Source organism: Salvelinus fontinalis, chromosome 26, assembly GCF_029448725.1.
Source record: "Salvelinus fontinalis isolate EN_2023a chromosome 26, ASM2944872v1, whole genome shotgun sequence".
In the NCBI taxonomy this organism is placed as follows: Eukaryota; Metazoa; Chordata; class Actinopteri; order Salmoniformes; family Salmonidae; genus Salvelinus; species Salvelinus fontinalis.
In genome coordinates, this window is record NC_074690.1 from 3,082,504 (window position 1) to 3,105,100 (window position 22,597).

Here is a 22,597-nt window from a genome sequence, read left to right on the forward strand (position 1 = left end):
CTGCTGTAATGATATGTGGTTCGTAAGGATAGCGTAGCTAGCTAACATACCGGTACATACTGCTGTAATGCTATGCTATGTGGTTCGTAAGGATAGAGTAGCTAATATACCTGGTACATACTGCTGTAATGCTATGTGGTTCATAAGGACAGCGTAGCTAACGCACCGGTACATACTGCTGTAATGATATGTGGTTCATAAGAATAGAGTAGCTAACATACCGGTACATACTGCTGTAATGATATGTGGTTCGTAAGGATAGAGTAGCTAACATACCTGGTACATACTGCTGTAATGCTATGTGGTTCGTAAGGATAGAGTAGCTAACATACCGGTACATACTGCTGTAATGATATGTGGTTCGTAAGGATAGAGTAGCTAACATACCGGTACATACTACTGTAATGCTATGTGGTTCGTAAGGATAGAGAAGCTAACATACCGGTACATACTACTGTAATGCTATGTGGTTAGTAAGGATAGAGTAGCTAACATACCGGTACATACTGCTGTAATGCTATGTGGTTCGTAAGGACAGAGTAGCTAACAAACTGTCAGCCAACATAACGTCTAACGTAACTTATTTGAAATGTCATTACTTCATTACATTGCTCAACATTTTCTTAACATTTGTCATAATTAATTAAAGCAATGAATGTGTATCCGCTTCTCGGACTTTGGCTGCGTATTTTCCACCGTTTTCTGAAGAATTGCATTATGGGCCCTAAAATTATGGAAATAGTGTCCACTGCTTGTATACTTCATATTTTGGCAAATTTAGTACGAAATCCGGGAACTTTTGGCATACTAACTATATCCATACTGTGACCAATAAGCGTACTATATACTCAATTCACGTCACAAATAGTACGGTTAGGATGAGCATGCAAAACACAGCTCTAGTGTCTGTGTTAAAATGTATCTATGTTTATCCTAGAAAATACATTCCTGAACTCTATTATAATGATGTCACGTCTGTCTCCTTATGAATCCAGGTGAAGGGGAATCTCAACCTGTGTTCCCGGCCTGGGCTGGTGGCCACGGTGGGAGTGGTGGTGTTGATGCTTGGGATGGCCATGGCTGTACTGGGCTACTGGCCACATGAAGGCCACAGCCAGGGGTATGCATCCAGGGTATCACCAGCGGAGGAGCAGAGAGACAACGGCAGGATGAGCTACTCTAAGAGCCGCCTGGTGTCTGTCACCTGGGACAATAATAAGGACAACAACACAGCCAATCAGACTCTTGGGGACTTGACCAACCAGACTGTTGGGGAGTTGACCAACCAGACTGTTGGGGAAATGACCAACCAGACTGTTGGGGACTTGACCAACCAGACTGTTGGGGAGTTGACCAACCAGACTGTTGGGGAGTTGACCAACCAGACTGTTGGGGACTTGACCAACCAGACTGTTGGGGAGTTGACCAACCAGACTGTTGGGGACTTGACCAACCAGACTGTTGGGGACTTGACCAACCAGACTGTTGGGGACTTGACCAACCAGACTGTTGGGGAGTTGACCAACCAGACTGTTGGGGACTTGACCAACCAGACTGTTGGGGACTTGACCAACCAGACTGTTGGGGACTTGACCAACCAGACTGTTGGGGAGTTGACCAACCAGACTGTTGGGGAGTTGACCAACCAGACTGTTGGGGAGTTGACCAACCAGACTGTTGGGGAGTTGACCAACCAGACTGTTGGGGACTTGACCAACCAGACTGTTGGGGAGTTGACCAACCAGACTGTTGGGGACTTGACCAACCAGACTGTTGGGGAGTTGACCAACCAGACTGTTGGGGACTTGACCAACCAGACTGTTGGGGACTTGACCAACCAGACTGTTGGGGAGTTGACCAACCAGACTGTTGGGGACTTGACCAACCAGACTGTTGGGGACTTGACCAACCAGACTGTTGGGGACTTGACCAACCAGACGAGTGTCGAGTTGATGAACCAGACAAGTGTTGTTGTCAATGGAAGTTTACCTGTACCTGTTAATGCTAGTGTACTTGTATCGGTATCTACCCCTCCTATACCTTCAGGTGGGTTATTTTTTACTAAGATATTTTTACTTTACAAGACACAACATTCATCATGTTGTTCATTCTGTCTGCTTTGCTTCGGCGTCTCGCTCTCATTTTAGTCAGGTCATTATTGTAATGACTTACCTGGTTAAAAAAGGGTTAGTCAGTTTTCTCCCCCCCCTCCATCTTCTTTCCCATCCTTCAGGTGGGTTACTCTCTGAGTTCTTGGACAACTATCTGTACTCAGACAACCTGAAGGTGTTTGGGCCTTTAGTCATGGGGATAGGCATATTTATCTTCATCTGCGCAAACGCCGTGCTTCACGAGAACAGAGACAAGAAGACCAAAGTCATCAACCTCAGAGATATCTACTCCACGGTCATCGACCTCCACAGCACACGGACCAAGGACTACTCGCCGAGTAACGGACTGGTCGACTACGTACAGTCCAGAGGTAGTGTTGATGTACAGTGGCAAGAAAAAGTATGTGAACCCTTTGGAATTACCTGGATTTCTGCATAAATTTGATCTGATCTTCAATTTTATGACCAATTTATGTAGAAATCCAGGTAATTCCAAAGGGTTCACATACCTTTTCTTACCACTGTATACTCAGGGTCTTTCAACCCCGGTGGAATGCTAGAGCTTGGTTGCGGCTCCTGGCTTTCCAATACCGGGTCCGGCCACCAGGGGGAGTCCGTCAGCACTGAGCAGCAGTCCAGACGACCATCGATGGCTGGGAGGCAGCGTAGCTGGTCTAGAGACAACCAGATATTCACAGACACTGTCTACAGTATCTCCAGGGACCAAAAGCGCAGGTACTGTACATTTTTGGTCTAGTAGTCCAGTATATGATACAGTTTCTATAGTCTCGTTTGACAGTCCTGATCACACGAGATCACTGTCTGGTTCTCTAGATACGTGTAGAAAAATAGATTGTGACCTCGCATGATAAGGATGGTTGAACAAGCGTACATTGTATGTGTTGCAAAATAAATTACATTTACGTTTTCTAATCTTATCTAATCAGGTGTTCGGAGCAGGTGCCCTACCCGAGACACTGGGACTCAGAGCAGGCCTCACACCCCAGTCAGTGGGACTCAGAGCAGGCGTCACACCCCAGTCAGTGGGACTCAGAGCAGGCCTCACACCCCAGTCAGTGGGACTCAGAGCAGGCCTCACACCCCAGGCAGTGGGACTCAGAGCAGGCCTCGCACCCCAGGCAGTGGGACTCAGAGCAGGCCTCGCACCCCAGGCAGTGGGACTCAGAGCAGGCCTCGCTCCCCAGGCAGTGGGACTCAGAGCAGGCCTCGCTCCCCAGGCAGTGGGACTCAGAGCAGGCCTCGTTCCCCAGGCAGTGGGACTCAGAGCAGGCCTCGCTCCCCAGGCAGTGGGACTCAGAGCAGGCCTCGCTCCCCAGGCAGTGGGACTCAGAGCAGGCCTCGCACCCCAGGCAGTGGGACTCAGAGCAGGCCTCGCTCCCCAGGCAGTGGGACTCAGAGCAGGCCTCGTACCCCAGGCAGTGGGAGGGTATAGGCTCCATCGTCTCTTCATCTGTCAAAGCTTTCAAGCTCCCTGTCATCAAACTGAACAACTGTGAGGTGGAGGAGAAGGGGGTACAGGCCGAGAGAGTGGAGACAGAGGGGTGCTTGGTGGAGGAGGAGGGGGGACAGACCCGAGAGCGAGGAGACAGAATGGTGCTTGGTGGAGGAGGAAGGGGGACAGACTGAGAGCGAGGAGACAGAATGGTGCTTGGTGGAGGAGGAGGGGGGACAGACCCGAGAGCGAGGAGACAGAATGGTGCTTGGTGGAGGAGGAAGGGGGACAGACTGAGAGCGAGGAGACAGAATGGTGCTTGGTGGAGGAGGAGGGGGGACAGACCCGAGAGCGAGGAGACAGAATGGTGCTTGGTGGAGGAGGAAGGGGGACAGACTGAGAGCGAGGAGACAGAATGGTGCTTGGTGGAGGAGGAGGGGGGACAGACCCGAGAGCGAGGAGACAGAATGGTGCTTGGTGGAGGAGGAAGGGGGACAGACTGAGAGAGAGGTGACAGAGGGGTGCTTAGAGGAAGAGATCATAAAAGTCAAGGATTTTATTGAAAATGGGATCGAGGAAGAGCAGGTAGCAGGCTATGGTCTGGGCTCTAAAGAGAAGGATGCTTCAAGAAGGGGCTCAACCCCGTTGACTCAGGGCACAGGGCTCCCAACTATTCCCCCCTCCCACTCATGTCTCCAGGGTGATGATGGAGATGGGGTCTCGCCTGTCACTCAACTCCCTCTCCTGCCCGGGGGGGACCAGGTTGGCACGACGATGCAGCCTCAGCGTAACTGTCTGTCGTCAAGGCAGCAGGGCCCGGCGGCTCAGCTGTCCACGTCTGGAGAGGTCGAACAGTAAGCGATACATCAAACTGGAAACCATGGGCGGAGAGTCCTTCGAGGCAGTGGATGTAGCAACTTCCTGTGTGCCCGACTCGAACCAGGAAGAGGAAAGGGAGGTAGCAGTAGTTCAGGGAGAAGAAGAAGAAGGAGGGGGAGTAACAGTCAATCTTAGCTCTTCTTTATCTGAACTCTACTGTAATCCCCAGCTCTTCAACAGAGGAACCCTAAATAGTTGTGCCTTGGCATGTTATCATTTAGACGGATATCAATAGGTAAAGACAGTGCTCAAACCCTGTCTAGAATCAAGGTGCGGCCTAAAGGAACTCGGGAGATCAGAGGCGAGGGTGTGATCAGAGTGGCCCCCAGCTCTTCAACAGAACTCTAGACACATATGACATGTCTTGTCATGTTATCGTTTCTAGATAGAACCCTGTCTTTCCTATGTGTTTGGGATCGAGGTTTCTACTGTAGCTGGATCTACACAGTTGATGGGAATAGAACGTGGACGCTGGTATATATATATATATATATAAGATCATTTTTTTTTTAGGTCTGAAAGCCGTGGACACCGTTGACTTTCAGATCACTTTCATTAGGTTTGAGTAATAACATGCTCGAATCTAGGTTGTGCCTTTAGATTTTGAGAAAATTAACAACTAAGGAATAATTTTCAACGTCTCTCATTGACTTCTCGAAACTCAAATCCCGGCCTGGTCCGTTTGGTCTGTTGCTCAAGCGTTCCCGGAAATCTCGCGATGTTGCGTATCTGGGTTTAAAAACTCTGTGGTCGTAGTGCCTGTAAAAACTTCCCACCGAAGCAAGGCAGTTGTGAAGAAAACAATTCTGCGAGCAGCGTCGCACTGTCGGAAATCCTTCTCCTTTGGGACAGTTTTGTCACATCTGGGGTCGTGAAAGGGTTGTGCGAGGGTTTCTGAAAGAACACGAGTCAGGTAACTTGCTTTTTGTTTGAGATAATGTGAGGTTTTTTTTCTCCATGGGACAGAATCAAATCTGGTAAAGTGTATTTTGTTAGAAGGAGCGACAGTTTCGAAACGTGCTGATCTGACTGATTTGAACCAGATGTTGCAGACCATAAGTTGACTTGTCAAAATATGTTGTGCCCTTTCATCTAGAGACTAAAGCACGTTATGATTCAGCACCGAAACGAAATTTCGGGAATACCTACTATCATTTTGAGAAACAAATATGAGACTGCATATTTCACCACGTGTGAACGTTTTGAATATATATTTATCCCAACATATAACTATAGGCTGCGATTATTCGCTATATGAGAACATGTGACCCTTGTGATCGCACTCTGTCACAGGACACATTTCTCTAAACATTTATTTTATTTCTGCTTTTTGCCTTTATTCACTCTTCCCAAACCGACTGTCCAAGCACTCAGGGTGACAATGAATGATCTAGGTGTTTTTTTGTTGTTGAGTTTTTATAGCAAAATCAATACATTTTTCAAAATTAGTGCACATATTTAATACTGCGGTAGTGAACAGGGGTACAATACATGGTGATATACAGCGTGGGAGTTATTAACAGAATGTTTTTGTCCTTCAACATGCTGGGACCTGTCTGTGTGGGACCTGTCTGTGTGGGACCTGTCTGTCTGTGACCTGTCTGTCTGCTACTGGCAACTGACATGGTGAGTACCACAGCAATAGACTCCATGTAGCCTTAGAGTTTTTTTTTTTTTTTTTTTTTTTTTTTTACAATAATCTTGCATTTAATCTTGCCCCATAACATCGTTCTCTCAACAAATAAAGATACTGTATACTCAATAATATATTATTCTTTATCACCAGTTGATTTGAAACACTATGCTAAAACATCAAGATAATACACTGATGATTTTAGTGAAAGACAGTTCCAGGAAGTAATCATACCAGACACGTTATTATCTTTGTAGGCAGAATAAATACTCTCTCGTAATGGCGTCTGATAACCCAAGTCTGTCCTGACTGTTCCACTGTGTGATTGTGACATGTTGATATCAGCACTTCTAACAGAATTCCTTCACATTAGACCTTCCTGAATTCTCCTCCCCGTTTAAACTGCTGATCAAGCACAACTTGTTTTCCTGCACACACACACACAGACACACACACACACACACACAGACACACACACACACAGACACGCTCGTCTCACCGAGAGCAGACATCTTCATATGCAACAGATGGGTTTAGGTTTGGAAAAGGGGAAGTGTCTTCAGTCTGTTCTCATGTGATGTTTTCTACTTGTTTCTGAAGAGTGTCTGAGGACTGAAGAAGTCACGCAACTAATTTGTTGACCATAGATATAAAGCGGTTATCGGGTCTATGTCAATGGTGCCGACTATATCTGCTGACAATGAACTAGCGCTGACTAATCCTATTGGTTGTGGTACATATGTAACGGATGTGAAATGGCTAGCTAGTTAGCGGGTATGCGCTAATAGCATTTCAATTGGTTACGTCACTTGCTCTGAGACCTGAAGTAGGGTTTCCCCTTGCTCTGCAAGGGCCGCGGCTTTTGTGGAGCGATGGGTAACGATGCTTCGTGGGTGTCAGTTGTTGAAGTGTGCAGAGGGTCCCTGGTTCGTGCCCGAGGTCGGGGCGAGGGGACGTACTAAAGTTACACTGTTATACATATATATGTGATTTATCATCATAATGGTTTTCAATTATGGATGTAGTTTTGATTCAAAATGGGGCAGTATGTATGTTATTTTGTTGTCACGTTCTTTTTCACTATGAGCAATGGTCAGCGGTTGAAAATGGGGTTTATATGAACTAGAACTATGGAAGCAAAAAAATAAAAATAAAAGCTTCTGTCTTTTGAGCAGTTAGATGTTAGGAACAGCGGAGGCTGCTGCTCATGATAAGGGCCGGAATGGAATCAAACACTCCATTCACTTCATTCCAGCCATTATTAGGAGCCGTCCTCCCCCTCAGCAGCCTCCACTGTTTAGGCGATAGGAGCGGGGTAAAGTCCATGGAAAGTCACGTTTATTGTTTTGTCAGTAATAGTTAACTTACTATTGAGATCTACTGTAGTGGTGTTAACACTGAGAGATGGTAATGAGACCTACTGTAGTAGTGTTAACACTGAGAGATGAAACATTGTTATGAGACCTACTGTAGTAGTGTTAACACTGAGAGATGGTAATGAGACCTACTGTAGTAGTGTTAACACTGAGATGGTAATGAGACCTACTGTAGTAGTGTTAACACTGAGAGATGAAACATGGTATTGATACGGTGTACTTTACTGTGTCTGTATGCTTGTTGTTTACACAGGCAGCCTAGTTCAATCAATCAAGTTTATTTTATATAGCCCTTCGTACATCAGCTGATATCTCAAAGTGCTGTACAGAAACCCAGCCTAAAACCCCAAGCAGCAAGCAATGCAGGTATAGAAGCACGAGGTTCTGATATTTTTACACTAATTGGCATTTTGACCAATCAGATGAGCTCTTTTGTCCGTATGTCATCGGGCTTACCTGTGTGTAAAAGCAGCCTATTTAGCTGAGGAATCTGAGGCATTTGAATCAATGATATTGTCATTTTGAGACTGTCATACTGACACAACATCGTATTTGCTCATGAGGCAAAGTCACTCTCCTGTCTTACACTTGAGAGCTATTTGGCAGGACTGTGTGTGTGTGAGAGAGACACAGATTGGGGTTAAAGGTCAGTCACATGTGATAGCTGGTCTGTCTTTATCATGATGTAGCAATAAGCTGCACAAAGGTTGAAGAAACTCCCCCGCACCACGCTCAGCATACCCTGACACGCCACGCTCGGCGTACCCTGACACGCCACGCTCGGCATACCCTGACACGCCACGCTCGGCATACCCTGACACGCCACGCTCGGCGTACCCTGACACGCCACGCTAGGCGTACCCTGACACGCCACGCTAGGCGTACCCTGACACGCCACGCTAGGCGTACCCTGACACGCCACGCTCAGCGTACCCTGACACGCCACGCTAGGCGTACCCTGACACGCCACGCTAGGCGTACCCTGACACGCCACGCTCAGCGTACCCTGACACGCCACGCTAGGCGTACCCTGACACGCCACGCTAGGCGTACCCTGACACGCCACGCTAGGCGTACCCTGACACGCCACGCTAGGCGTACCCTGACACGCCACGCTAGGCGTACCCTGACACGCCACGCTAGGCGTACCCTGACACGCCACGCTAGGCGTACCCTGACACGCCACGCTAGGCGTACCCTGACACGCCACGCTAGGCGTACCCTGACACACCACGCTCGGCGTACCCTGACACACCACGCTAGGCGTACCCTGACACACCACGCTCGGCGTACCCTGACACGCCACGCTCAGCGTACCCTGACACACCGCGCTCAGCGTACCCTGACACGCCACGCTAGGCGTACCCTGACACACCACGCTAGGCGTACCCTGACACACCACGCTCAGCGTACCCTGACACACCACGCTAGGCGTACCCTGACGCGCCACGCTAGGCGTACCCTGACACGCCACGCTCAGCGTACCCTGACACACCGCGCTCAGCGTACCCTGACACACCACGCTCAGCGTACCCTGACACGCCACGCTAGGCGTACCCTGACACACCACGCTCAGCGTACCCTGACACGCCACGCTAGGCGTACCCTGACACACCACGCTCAGCGTACCCTGACACGCCACGCTAGGCGTACCCTGACACACCACGCTCGGCGTACCCTGACGCCTGAGCCTGACTAGTGGCTGAATAGTGGCTGAGTAGTGGCTGAGTAGAGCAGAATAGTGGCTGAGTAGAGCAGAATAGTGGCTGAGTAGAGCAGAATAGTGGCTGAGTAGAGCAGAATAGTGGCTGAGTAGAGCAGAATAGTGGCTGAGCAGAGCAGAATAGTGGCTGAGTAGAGCAGAATAGTGGCTGAGTAGAGCAGAATAGTGTCTGAATAGTGGCTGAGTAGTGGCTGAGTAGAGCAGAATAGTGGCTGAGTAGAGCAGAATAGTGGCTGAGTAGAGCAGAATAGTGGCTGAATAGTGGCTGAGTAGTGGCTGAGCAGAGCAGAATAGTGGCTGAGTAGAGCAGAATAGTGGCTGAGTAGAGCAGAATAGTGGCTGAGTAGAGCAGAATAGTGGCTGAGTAGAGCAGAATAGTGGCTGAATAGTGGCTGAGCAGAGCAGAATAGTGGCTGAGCAGAGCAGAATAGTGGCTGAGTAGAGCAGAATAGTGGCTGAGTAGAGCAGAATAGTGGCTGAGTAGAGCAGAATAGTGGCTGAGTAGAGCAGAATAGTGGCTGAGTAGAGCAGAATAGTGGCTGAGCAGAGCAGAATAGTGGCTGAGTAGAGCAGAATAGTGGCTGAGTAGAGCAGAATAGTGGCTGAGTAGAGCAGAATAGTGGCTGAGTAGAGCAGAATAGTGGCTGAGTAGAGCAGAATAGTGGCTGAGTAGAGCAGAATAGTGGCTGAGCAGAGCAGAATAGTGGCTGAGCAGAGCAGAATAGTGGCTGAGCAGAGCAGAATAGTGGCTGAATAGTGGCTGAGTAGTGGCTGAGCAGAGCAGAATAGTGGCTGAGCAGAGCAGAATAGTGGCTGAGTAGAGCAGAATAGTGGCTGAATAGTGGCTGAGTAGTGGCCGAGCAGAGCAGAATAGTGGCTGAGTAGAGCAGAATAGTGGCTGAGTAGAGCAGAATAGTGGCTGAGTAGAGCAGAATAGTGGCTGAGTAGAGCAGAATAGTGGCTGAGTAGAGCAGAATAGTGGCTGAGTAGAGCAGAATAGTGGCTGAATAGTGGCTGAGTAGTGGCTGAGCAGAGCAGAATAGTGGCTGAGCAGAGCAGAATAGTGGCTGAGCAGAGCAGAATAGTGGCTGAGTAGAGCAGAATAGTGGCTGAGTAGAGCAGAATAGTGGCTGAGTAGAGCAGAATAGTGGCTGAGCAGAGCAGAATAGTGGCTGAGCAGAGCAGAATAGTGGCTGAGCAGAGCAGAATAGTGGCTGAGCAGAGCAGAATAGTGGCTGAGCAGAGCAGAATAGTGGCTGAGCAGAGCAGAATAGTGGCTGAGCAGAGCAGAATAGGGGCTGAGCAGAGCAGAATAGTGGCTGAGCAGAGCAGAATAGTGGCTGAGCAGAGCCTGAATAGTGGCTGAGCAGAGCAGAATAGTGGCTGAGCAGAGCAGAATAGTGGCTGAGCAGAGCAGAATAGTGGCTGAGCAGAGCAGAATAGTGGCTGAGCAGAGCAGAATGGTGGCTGAGCAGAGCCTGAATGGTGGCTGAGCAGAGCCTGAATGGTGGCTGAGCAGAGCCTGAATGGTGGCTGAGCAGAGCCTGAATGGTGGCTGAGCAGAGCCTGAATGGTGGCTGAGCAGAGCCTGAATGGTGGCTGAGCAGAGCCTGACTGGTGGCTGAGCAGAGCCTGACTGGTGGCTGAGCAGAGCCTGACTGGTGGCTGAGCAGAGCCTGACTGGTGGCTGAGCAGAGCCTGACTGGTGGCTGAGCAGAGCCTGAATGGTGGCTGAGCAGAGCCTGCATGGTGGCTGAGCAGAGCCTGCATGGTGGCTGAGCAGAGCCTGAATGGTGGCTGAGCAGAGCCTGAATGGTGGCTGAGCAGAGCCTGACTGGTGGCTGAGCAGAGCCTGACTGGTGGCTGAGCAGAGCCTGACTGGTGGCTGAGCAGAGCCTGACTGGTGGCTGAGCAGAGCCTGACTGGTGGCTGAGCAGAGCCTGAATGGTGGCTGAGCAGAGCCTGCATGGTGGCTGAGCAGAGCCTGCATGGTGGCTGAGCAGAGCCTGCATGGTGGCTGAGCAGAGCCTGCATGGTGGCTGAGCAGAGCCTGCATGGTGGCTGAGCAGAGCCTGAATAGTGGCTGAGCAGAGCCTGAATAGTGGCGGATTAGAGCCTGAATAGTGGCTGAGTAGAGCCTGAATGGTGCCTGAATGGTGCCTGAGTAGAGCCTGAATGGTGCCTGAATGGTGCCTGAATGGTGCCTGAGTAGAGGCTGAATGGTGGCTGAATGGTGGCTGAGTAGAGCCTGAATACTGGTTGAGTAGAGCCTGAATAGTGCCTGAATAGTGCCTGAGTAGTGGCTGAGTAGAGCCTGAATAGAGCTGAGTAGAGCTGCATAGTGGCTGAGTAGAGCCTGAATAGAGCTGAATGGTGGCTGAGTAGAGCCAGAATGGTGGCTGAGCTGAGCTGAATAGAGCTGAGTAGGTCGGTGTCGTCATCAGACTTGTGCCATCAGCAGAGAGACTTTACCCCTCTCACCTTGTCCCAGTCCCTCCTTCTGCCAGGTGTGTACAGACACTGTCCTTCCCTCCCTCCCAGTCTCAATGTGGTCTGATCACACACACACACACACACACACACACACACACACACACACACACACACACACACACACACACACACACACACACACACACACACACACACACACACACACACACAGAGAGAGAGTGTGGTCTGATCTCTCACTTTCACACACACACACACACACACACACACACACACACACACACACACACACACACACACACACACACACACACACACACACACACACACACACACACACACACATACAGAGAGAGAGTGTGGTCTGATCTCTCACTTTCACACACACACACACACACACACACACACACACACACACACACACACACACACACACAGAGAGTGTGGTCTGGGCAACACGTGAGCATTAGCTTTGCGTAGGCTAGCAAAAACTGCCTTGGTGTCGGTGAAGAGGGGTGAGATAACGGATACCGGCTCAATCTTGCCTGGCACAATGATGATAACCATTATCTATCTCCCAACTCTTCAGTATGGCATGGACCTTGTTTTGACCTTGTAAAGCTACGGTGCTGGAGGAGGGTGGTTATCTATGGGTATTAATAGTGGAGTGCCTAGCGTTGGCTTCTCCTTGAAGGCTCTTTTCAAGTGGGCCATGGTGACGTCCTTGTCTTTGGCTGAGTCAGAAATGACTCCCTACCTACTCCCATAGAGCTCTGGTAGTGGCCTATATAGGGAAGAGGGCTCTGGTCAAAAGTAGTGCACTATATAGGGAATAGGGCTCTGGTCAAAAGTAGTGGCCTACATAGGGAATAGGGCTCTGGTCAAAAGTAGTGCACTATATAGGGAATAGGGCTCTGGTCAAAAGTAGTGGCCTATATAGGGTTCCATAGGTCTCTGGTCAAAAGTAGTGCATTATAATAGGGAATAGGGCTCTGGTCAAAAGTAGTGCACTATATAGGGAATAGGGCTCTGGTCAAAAGTAGTGCACTATATAGGGAAGAGGGTTCAATTTCAGGTGCAGGACCTTTGGTGATGTCTCTCTCTTTTTAAATCTGTTTGAGATTATTGTTGCTCTGAAGTGGTGAGATTGTGTTTCCTAACTCCTAGATCTGTTTTGTGTTTCCTAACTCCTAGATCTGTTTTGTGTTTCCTAACTCCTAGATCTATTTGTGTTTCCTAACTCCTAGATCTGTTTTGTGTTTCCTAACTCCTAGATCTGTTTTGTGTTTCCTAACTCCTAGATTTGTTTTGTGTTTCCTAACTCCTAGGTCTGTCTGTGTCGTCTATCCCTGCCAACTCCTATGGTCACACAAACAATAGGACCATAAGAGTTGGCAAGGCAGAACAAACAGAGCTGGGATAATGTATGCTGTAGTGGTTGCTTCCTGTTCCTTTAACACGTTCAACCTGATCTATGATGTAGTGCTTCCTGTTCCTTTAACACGAAAAGCGTGACTAATTCCGAATGTGAGCTGAGGACAGTGGGATATAGGCAAGGAGAATTGTCACAAATGGCACAATCTGTTCCAGGCACTACTACACAAGTCGTCGAGAACTGACCAATCGGAGGAGGGTATAGCTGACCACTCCCACAACCAGGGTTCTATAGTTATGAGCAGCACATGGCGCTACAGTCACAATCATCACTTATCCCACTGCTTTATACACACACACACACACACACACACACACACACACACACACACACACACACACACACACACACACACATATTTCAAAGGTTAGGATTACTCACTGCATTTATGAGGCACTATACTTCTACTGGAAGATAAGTGCTTGCGGCATACATGTACAAAGGCAGACATTTCACCGTGAAGAAGACGGTCTGTTCAAGAGGAGGATTGGGGCACAGTGGGCCAGTCGTCATATCCTGAATCGGTGGGGACTGAGGCCCCGACGAGTCCAACCGTATAGATATTCAGAACATCAACAGTCAGCAGGGTGTAACTAAAGGAACATGTTGGCGACGTAGAGGTGCAAGGTCAATGTAGTGTTTACTATTACAGAAGACAGGCTGTTCCCGACCCACCCCCATCTGGTCAACTCTGTTGGCATGTTGAAAAGTACGTTAGAGGGAAGACATTGGATGATACTGAGGAAACAAAGAACCCCCTTTTTCAAGCTAAAATGAATCATGTCCAATTCAATTAAGGTAGCCAGATCTTTTTAACACCCGTTAAGTGCATTTGTTAGGGGAACACAGAACAGAGTCCAGTCCAGACATCATGTGTTGTACAGTATGTCTGCGTGTCGTTTCCTCATAGAGTGCCTGTAGTGTATTTTAGGCTAATATACTGCCAACTTGCATCTTAAGCTGTTGTTAGCCTCTTGACCAACCAGGCTGTTACTGTAAAACATCTATTGTTCACACCGACTTATCTAGAGAAATATATATATATTTTTTGAACCTTTATTTAACTAGGCAAGTCAGTTAAGAACAAATTATTATTTTCAAAGACGGCCCAGGAACCAAAGGTTGCTAGATCGCATCCCCGAGCTGACAAGGTACAAATCTGTTGTTCTTCCCCTGAACAAGGCTAACTTGGGTTACTAGTCCAAAGCTCTAACCACTAGGCCACCCTGCCGCCCCAAATTAATGAGGAATGCTTTTCCAACAGTCTTGAAGGAATTCCTACATATGCTGAGCACTTGTTGGCTGCTTTTCCTTCACTCTGCGGTCCAACTCATCCCAAACCATCTCAATTGGGTTGAGGTCGGGTGATTGTGGAGGCCAGGTCATCTGATGCAGCACTCCATCACTCTCCTTCATTCGCCTCTGGAATCAGTTCCATTGCCCTGGGCGGTACGAACAAAGGATCCACTTCAGGACAAAAGATAAAGATTTTTTTTTTGGTTACTACATGATTCCATATGTGTTATTTCATAGTTTTGATGTCTTCACTATTATTCTACAATGTAGAAAATAGTAAAATTAAGAAAAACCCTGTAATGAGTAGGTGTTATTAAACCTTTGACCGGTAGTATATGCGTGTGTGTATATATATTTATATATATATATATATATATATATAAAATGGAAAGTACTAATGTTACTGTCTCCACTACAACAACTAAAATACTTCAATACATGTATTTTTTTCCCCATTAAACATTTAATTTAAATACTGTATAATTCCCTACATTCCTATGGTGGATTGCTCCTTCTGGGTAGTACCAATAATGGCTGACCGATGGCTTTGAAGCCTCTCATTGGCCAATACATAGCATTCAGCAATCCATGGTTTGTATCATTGATACTAACCTCCAGTTAGAGGTTTCACGGGTTCACCCAAATACCCAAGAACCAAACCAGGACCCGAGCGGAGCTGGGTTCCTCGAGGTCAGGTCTGTAAGATAGTCATCGGATCTTGTGTCTATGTAACTTTAACTGATAGACCAGAGTGGACCCGACACGGCTCGGCATATAGCCTATAGCATATTTATGTTACGCTAATAAGGTGAATGTATTGACTAATAGAAGGCCTAGCCAACATTTTTAAAGACTGTTTCTTTAACCAGAAGAGCAACTTGGCTGGTAAACGTATCATTTTTTTGTCACTCTGGTCCAATTGGGCCTGGTCTAGGTCTGGTTGTCGTTTGGTCCTTGCGGGTTCGGGTCTGGTTGTTCTCAGGTCTGGTTCCCCCATTTTTTTTTTTTTAATGATTGGGTGTGGGTCTGATTGTCCTCAGGTCCTGCTCGAGTACAAAAAGCTCTTCTCCTCAGGTCTAAAACGCTCTTCTCCTCAGGTCTAAAAAGCTCTTCTCCTCATGTCCAAAAAGCTCTTCTCCTCATGTCCAAAAAGCTCTTCTCCTCATGTCCAAAAAGCTCTTCTCCTCAGGTCTAAAAAGCTCTTCTCCTCAGGTTTAAAAAGCTCTTCTCCTCAGGTTTAAAAAGCTCTTCTCTGCTTTTTGGACTTGAGAAGATCTCTAGCCCCAATCAATAGTAGAGAAATGCAAAACTGATCTTAGATCAGGGACCACTACTCCAAAATATCACCTAGTCCTTGCCATTCGGGTTCCTTGGTACGTCCAACTCTCACGTCACCCTATTGGAAGTTGACATGTAAAAGGGTTTGAGTAAGAGTTTAGGGTAGGGACGTCCCACGTATCCCTGAGAGCACTAACTATATGACAAGCAGAATCCCGAGCTGAGTTTGTGACAGTCGAGTCTGATAGGCTGGTTGGAGAGAACGCCGCTAGCTGCTATACCGGAGGATCCGGAAGGAAGGCTCTACCGTCTACCGTAGCTAGGCTACACCACGGATCTACTCTTTTGCGCAATACCGAACTGACAGAGAGAGAGCATTACCATACATTTTTACCGGATACAGTTTCTATTCTGTTGTCGTTAAACCGATTGGAAGACGTGTTGTCTGGTATGTGAATATTTTTTTTGTTACGTGTAAAGGCGATGGTTTTCTGATTTCTCCCCGACACTATAACTAGCCTCATATTAAAGCTGACTTCGTTTTCTGTTTTGCATATCCAGTCATGCGGCATTGCCAAAATGACATTCAATATGTTTATTTCGTGTTTGTCAGAACCTTTTCTGGCGCGTCTGTCTGTTTATATTGTAACAATGTGCGCAGCATTGTAACGTTAACGATATATAGCTTCTCTAAAATGATGTCAACAGTCAGCCGGACTATATCATTTTATTTACCAAGCATATTGCTGTGCTTCTGTGCCTTTTATGTTGACGTTACGAAACGCCTGCAATCACCAAACAGTGTAACCTAGTCTGATACTTCATCATGTCATTTTACCGACAAAAATACATGTGTGCGAACGCTGGCAGGAAAAATCTGGTTTTGAGGCAATGTAATTCATCATGGATGTCAACTACCTATGACGTCGAGTCAGCTATTGCCCGACGTGTGATTGAATCTCTTTCCATCCCGACTGTATGTTTATTGCTGACCGTCCGATAAGAAAACACCTCTGCGCCGTCATGCGTTTCATTTCCAATCTATTTCACTGTTATTGATCTGCAATGCGGTGGGAGTGGTTTCCAATGTCGAATATCTTTTCTCGGCTACGTTGTTAGCACCCTTATTATCAACACAGCACCATATTCTCTACACAGTATGATCGCAGTCTGACTTGACACTTTTTTACCCCCCCCCCCCCCCATTACAAGATGCATAGCTAAGCAATGCTAACATGGTGTTTTTTGTTTGTTGCCAATGCTTTGCGAAAGGTGCTAGGAAGGCGTCGTGTCAGCATGTTTTCCATCCAATATTGTTAGCTGAAAGAAGGAAGCGTCTTAGGTCCCGCATCCTGCATTCTCATCCTTGTAGCGTTTGGATGGAAGAATAGCGAACTCTCTCCCCACGGTGTTACTGTCTGCGGGCATAAGAGCGACCTAATGCGGGTAGCATGTCGGTTGATTTAATCAGACACCGTACAGGCTAATTTGTCATATCAGACGTGATTATTATGGTACATGTTGAAGTGTACAAGACCTCGGCTGGCATAACATGTTGCTGTTCTAGTAGTCAGTCGGACAATACCGTGACTGGAGTTGGAGAACCCGTCGAGAACAGCAGGAGATACGTCCTGTTACACAGAAGGGACCACGACCTGAAGTGGAAGGGGGTACAGTAAGAATATGTCGCGGGTACAGGCTAGGCTAGTCAAGACATTAGATACAACACAGACTTGGACATACCCCCTGCAATGGTCTCCAGTAGCATGTTTGTAGCCTACTGCATCTCACTGGTACAGTACAGTGTAGTAGGACCCATTCGGGAAGTACAATATACAGTAGGGCCTGATATTTTATGAAGGTCTGAAATATCCTAATATCTTCCTGGTAGAGTAGTCAGACATTACATGTGATTTAGAGATTAGCATTCTAGTTAATCCCATCAAGAGGTTTAGTTCATCTGTACTCTATTGAATCTAGTTAATCCATCTTGTTGGCTAGTTGTGTTTTCACAATGTTTGACATTTTATAAAGTACTCGCGGAGTTGTATATTTCTGGTGAATTATCATCTGTTTTGAGAGAGCGAGAGAGAGAAAAAAACGAAACAAATTTACGGTCGTTTTGTTCATAGAATTCTAGATCTATTTGTGGAGAAGAAGTCAACCAGATGACTTGGAAGTTTCAGAGGTGGCCAAGTTAGGCCGAATTCTCACCATGTTTTAGTATCGCTGGGATATCGTATCCCACAGCCAGTATTATAGCTCTTCCTACAGCCATTATTATAGCTCTTCCTTAGGGATATCATATCCAACAGACAGCATCTAGCCTCCAGCCAGTCATAGTGTTGGGTGCTGTCTGTGTGGAGAGAGGGGTGGAGAGACGGATGGGAGGGGTGGAGAGACGGATGGGAGGGGTGGAGAGACGGATGGGAGGGGTGGAGAGAGGAATGGGAGGGGTGGAGAGAGGAATGGGAGGGGTGGAGAGAGGAATGAGAGTGGTGGAGAGAGGGATGAGAGTGGTGGAGAGAGGGGTGGAGAGAGGAATGAGAGTGTTGGAGAGAGGGATGAGAGAGAGATGGAGAGAGGGATGGGAGGGGTGGAGAGAGGGATGAGAGTGGTGGAGAGAGGAATGAGAGTGTTGGAGAGAGGGATGAGAGGGGTGGAGAGAGGGATGGGAGGGGTGGAGAGAGGAATGGGAGGGGTGGAGAGAGGGATGAGAGTGGTGGAGAGAGGGATGAGTGGTGGAGAGAGGGGTGGAGAGAGGAATGAGAGTGTTGGAGAGAGGGATGAGAGAGAGATGGAGGGAGGGGTGGAGAGAGGGATGAGAGTGGTGGAGAGAAGAATGAGAGTGTTGGAGAGAGGGATGAGAGGGGTGGAGAGAGGGATGAGAGTGTTTGAGAGAGGGGTGGAGAGAGGGATGAGAGAGGGATGAGAGAGGGGTGGAGAGAGGGATGAGAGAGGGGTGGAGAGAGGGATGAGAGAGGGGTGGAGAGAGGGATGAGAGAGGGGTGGAGAGAGGGATGAGAGAGGGATGAGAGAGGGGTGGAGAGAGGGATGAGAGTGGTGGAGAGAGGGATGAGAGTGGTGGAGAGAGGGATGAGAGTGGTGGAGAGAGGGATGAGAGTGGTGGAGAGAGGGATGAGAGCGCTGGAGAGAGGGATGAGAGCGCTGGAGAGAGGGATGAGAGCGCTGGAGAGAGGGATGAGAGCGGTGGAGAGAGGGATGAGAGCGGTGGAGAGAGGGATGAGAGTGGTGGAGAGAGTGATGAGAGCGCTGGAGAGGAGAGACATGAGGTCCAGCTGTGGATGTGTAGTTCTGGGTAACAGAGCACACACACAGGAGCACAGATGGCATGTCATCCTCACTGTGTGCAGCAGGCCCCTGTCCAACGGTGTGCATTACAAAGCAATTAAAAATCAACATTCAATTCCTCCTAGAACACTGTGTACAGAATGCCATGTTGGCTACAGTATGTGACGTCTTGGGTCCTGCTAGTTATTAACTAGTTATTTTAGTTAAATAACTAGTTATTTTCAAAGACATCAAAATACACTCAATGTGAAAAATATTGTGGTATGATATTTTGGTGATATCACCCAGCCCTAATTTAGGATCAATTTAAAGGATCTGATCATCTTAATGTTTCCTGAATCACTCCAGTCCAACTCTAGTCCTGTAAACACATGTTCTGGAGTCACTCCCAGTCCAACTCTAGTCCTGTAAACACATGTTCTGGAGTCACTCCCAGTCCAACTCTAGTCCTGTAAACACATGTTCTGGAGTCACTCCCAGTCCAACTCTAGCCTTAATAAACACATGTTCTGGAGTCACTCCCAGTCCAACTCTAGCCTTAATAAACACATGTTCTGGAGTCACTCCCAGTCCAACTCTAGCCCTGTAAACACATGTTCTGGAGTCACTCCCAGTCCAACTCTAGCCCTGTAAACACATGTTCTGGAGTCACTCCCAGTCCAACTCTAGCCCTGTAAACACATGTTCTGGAGTCACTCCCAGTCCAACTCTAGTCCTGTAAACACATGTTCTGGAGTCACTCCCAGTCCAACTCTAGTCCTGTAAACACATGTTCTGGAGTCACTCCCAGTCCAACTCTAGCCTTAATAAACACATGTTCTGGAGTCACTCCCAGTCCAACTCTAGTCCTGTAAACACATGTTCTGGAGTCACTCCCAGTCCAACTCTAGCCTTAATAAACACATGTTCTGGAGTCACTCCCAGTCCAACTCTAGCCCTGTAAACACATGTTCTGGAGTCACTCCCAGTCCAACTCTAGTCCTGTAAACACATGTTCTGGAGTCACTCCCAGTCCAACTCTAGCCCTGTAAACACATGTTCTGGAGTCACTCCCAGTCCAACTCTAGTCCTGTAAACACATGTTCTGGAGTCACTCCCAGTCCAACTCTAGCCTTAATAAACACATGTTCTGGAGTCACTCCCGGTCCAACTCTAGTCCTGTAAACACATGTTCTGGAGTCACTCCCAGTCCAACTCTAGCCTTAATAAACACATGTTCTGGAGTCACTCCCAGTCCAACTCTAGTCCTGTAAACACATGTTCTGGAGTCACTCCCAGTCCAACTCTAGCCTTAATAAACACATGTTCTGGAGTCACTCCCGGTCCAACTCTAGCCTTAATAAACACATGTTCTGGAGTCACTCCCAGTCCAACTCTAGTCCTGTAAACACATGTTCTGGAGTCACTCCCAGTCCAACTCTAGCCTTAATAAACACATGTTCTGGAGTCACTCCCAGTCCAACTCTAGTCCTGTAAACACATGTTCTGGAGTCACTCCCAGTCCAACTCTAGTCCTGTAAACACATGTTCTGGAGTCACTCCCAGTCCAACTCTAGTCCTGTAAACACATGTTCTGGAGTCACTCCCGGTCCAACTCTAGCCTTAATAAACACATGTTCTGGAGTCACTCCCAGTCCAACTCTAGTCCTGTAAACACATGTTCTGGAGTCACTCCCAGTCCAACTCTAGCCTTAATAAACACATGTTCTGGAGTCACTCCCAGTCCAACTCTAGCCCTGTAAACACATGTTCTGGAGTCACTCCCAGTCCAACTCTAGTCCTGTAAACACATGTTCTGGAGTCACTCCCAGTCCAACTCTAGTCCTGTAAACACATGTTCTGGAGTCACTCCCAGTCCAACTCTAGCCTTAATAAACACATGTTCTGGAGTCACTCCCGGTCCAACTCTAGTCCTGTAAACACATGTTCTGGAGTCACTCCCAGTCCAACTCTAGCCCTGTAAACACATGTTCTGGAGTCACTCCCAGTCCAACTCTAGCCCTGTAAACACATGTTCTGGAGTCACTCCCAGTCCAACTCTAGTCCTGTAAACACATGTTCTGGAGTCACTCCCAGTCCAACTCTAGTCCTGTAAACACATGTTCTGGAGTCACTCCCAGTCCAACTCTAGTCCTGTAAACACATGTTCTGGAGTCACTCCCGGTCCAACTCTAGCCTTAATAAACACATGTTCTGGAGTCACTCCCAGTCCAACTCTAGTCCTGTAAACACATGTTCTGGAGTCACTCCCAGTCCAACTCTAGCCCTGTAAACACATGTTCTGGAGTCACTCCCAGTCCAACTCTAGCCCTGTAAACACATGTTCTGGAGTCACTCCCAGTCCAACTCTAGTCCTGTAAACACATGTTCTGGAGTCACTCCCAGTCCAACTCTAGCCTTAATAAACACATGTTCTGGAGTCACTCCCGGTCCAACTCTAGTCCTGTAAACACATGTTCTGGAGTCACTCCCGGTCCAACTCTAGCCTTAATAAACACATGTTCTGGAGTCACTCCCGGTCCAACTCTAGCCTTAATAAACACATGTTCTGGAGTCACTCCCGGTCCAACTCTAGTCCTGTAAACACATGTTCTGGAGTCACTCCCGGTCCAACTCTAGCCTTAATAAACACATGTTCTGGAGTCACTCCCGGTCCAACTCTAGCCTTAATAAACACATGTTCTGGAGTCACTCCCGGTCCAACTCTAGTCCTGTAAACACATGTTCTGGAGTCACTCCCGGTCCAACTCTAGTCCTGTAAACACATGTTCTGGAGTCACTCCCGGTCCAACTCTAGCCTTAATAAACACATGTTCTGGAGTCACTCCCAGTCCAACTCTAGCCTTAATAAACGCACGTTCTGGAGTCACTCCCGGTCCAACTCTAGCCTTAATAAACACATGTTCTGGAGTCACTCCCGGTCCAACTCTAGCCTTAATAAACACATGTTCTGGAGTCACTCCCGGTCCAACTCTAGCCTTAATAAACACATGTTCTGGAGTCACTCCCAGTCCAACTCTAGCCTTAATAAACACATGTTCTGGAATCACTCCCGGTCCAACTCTAGTCCTGTAAACACATGTTCTGGAGTCACTCCCAGTCCAACTCTAGCCTTAATAAACACATGTTCTGGATTCACTCCCAGTCCAACTCTAGCCTTAATAAACACATGTTCTGGAGTCACTCCCAGTCCAACTCTAGTCCTGTAAACACATGTTCTGGAGTCACTCCCGGTCCAACTCTAGCCTTAATAAACACATGTTCTGGAGTCACTCCCAGTCCAACTCTAGTCCTGTAAACACATGTTCTGGAGTCACTCCCAGTCCAACTCTAGCCTTAATAAACACATGTTCTGGAGTCACTCCCAGTCCAACTCTAGCCTTAATAAACACATGTTCTGGAGTCACTCCCAGTCCAACTCTAGTCCTGTAAACACATGTTCTGGAGTCACTCCCAGTCCAATTCTAGCCTTAATAAACACATGTTCTGGAGTCACTCCCGGTCCAACTCTAGCCTTAATAAACACATGTTCTGGAGTCACTCCCAGTCCAACTCTAGTCCTGTAAACACATGTTCTGGAGTCACTCCCAGTCCAACTCTAGCCTTAATAAACACATGTTCTGGAGTCACTCCCAGTCCAACTCTAGCCT

The 22,597-nt window shown here is 47.7% G+C and overlaps 2 protein-coding genes across 21 annotated transcripts in view; both read left to right on the forward strand.

Annotated features, from left to right (window-relative positions):
- Positions 1 to 5,345, forward strand: part of LOC129824569 (uncharacterized) — a 39,255-nt gene extending 33,910 nt beyond the window's left edge. The window contains exons 4-8 of the mRNA XM_055884260.1: positions 996 to 2,046; positions 2,234 to 2,482; positions 2,645 to 2,846; positions 3,059 to 3,745; positions 4,264 to 5,345. Of these exons, the coding sequence (XP_055740235.1) occupies positions 996 to 2,046; positions 2,234 to 2,482; positions 2,645 to 2,846; positions 3,059 to 3,745; positions 4,264 to 4,678 (2,604 nt within the window). The 3' untranslated portion in view covers positions 4,679 to 5,345. The remainder of the gene's footprint in view (positions 1 to 995; positions 2,047 to 2,233; positions 2,483 to 2,644; positions 2,847 to 3,058; positions 3,746 to 4,263) is intronic.
- A 57-nt stretch (positions 5,346 to 5,402) lies between these two features.
- epb41l3b (erythrocyte membrane protein band 4.1-like 3b) overlaps positions 5,403 to 22,597 on the forward strand; it is a 105,975-nt gene continuing 88,780 nt past the window's right edge. For 8 of the 20 annotated variants that reach the window (XM_055882365.1, XM_055882367.1, XM_055882366.1 and 5 more), the window contains exon 1: positions 15,846 to 16,083. The gene's annotated coding sequence lies outside the window, so the exon portion shown is untranslated. Of the gene's footprint in view, positions 6,070 to 15,834; positions 16,084 to 17,028; positions 17,306 to 22,597 lie in introns of those variants that run through there. The other 12 variants (XM_055882350.1, XM_055882355.1, XM_055882353.1 and 9 more) reach the window with 5 other exon arrangements.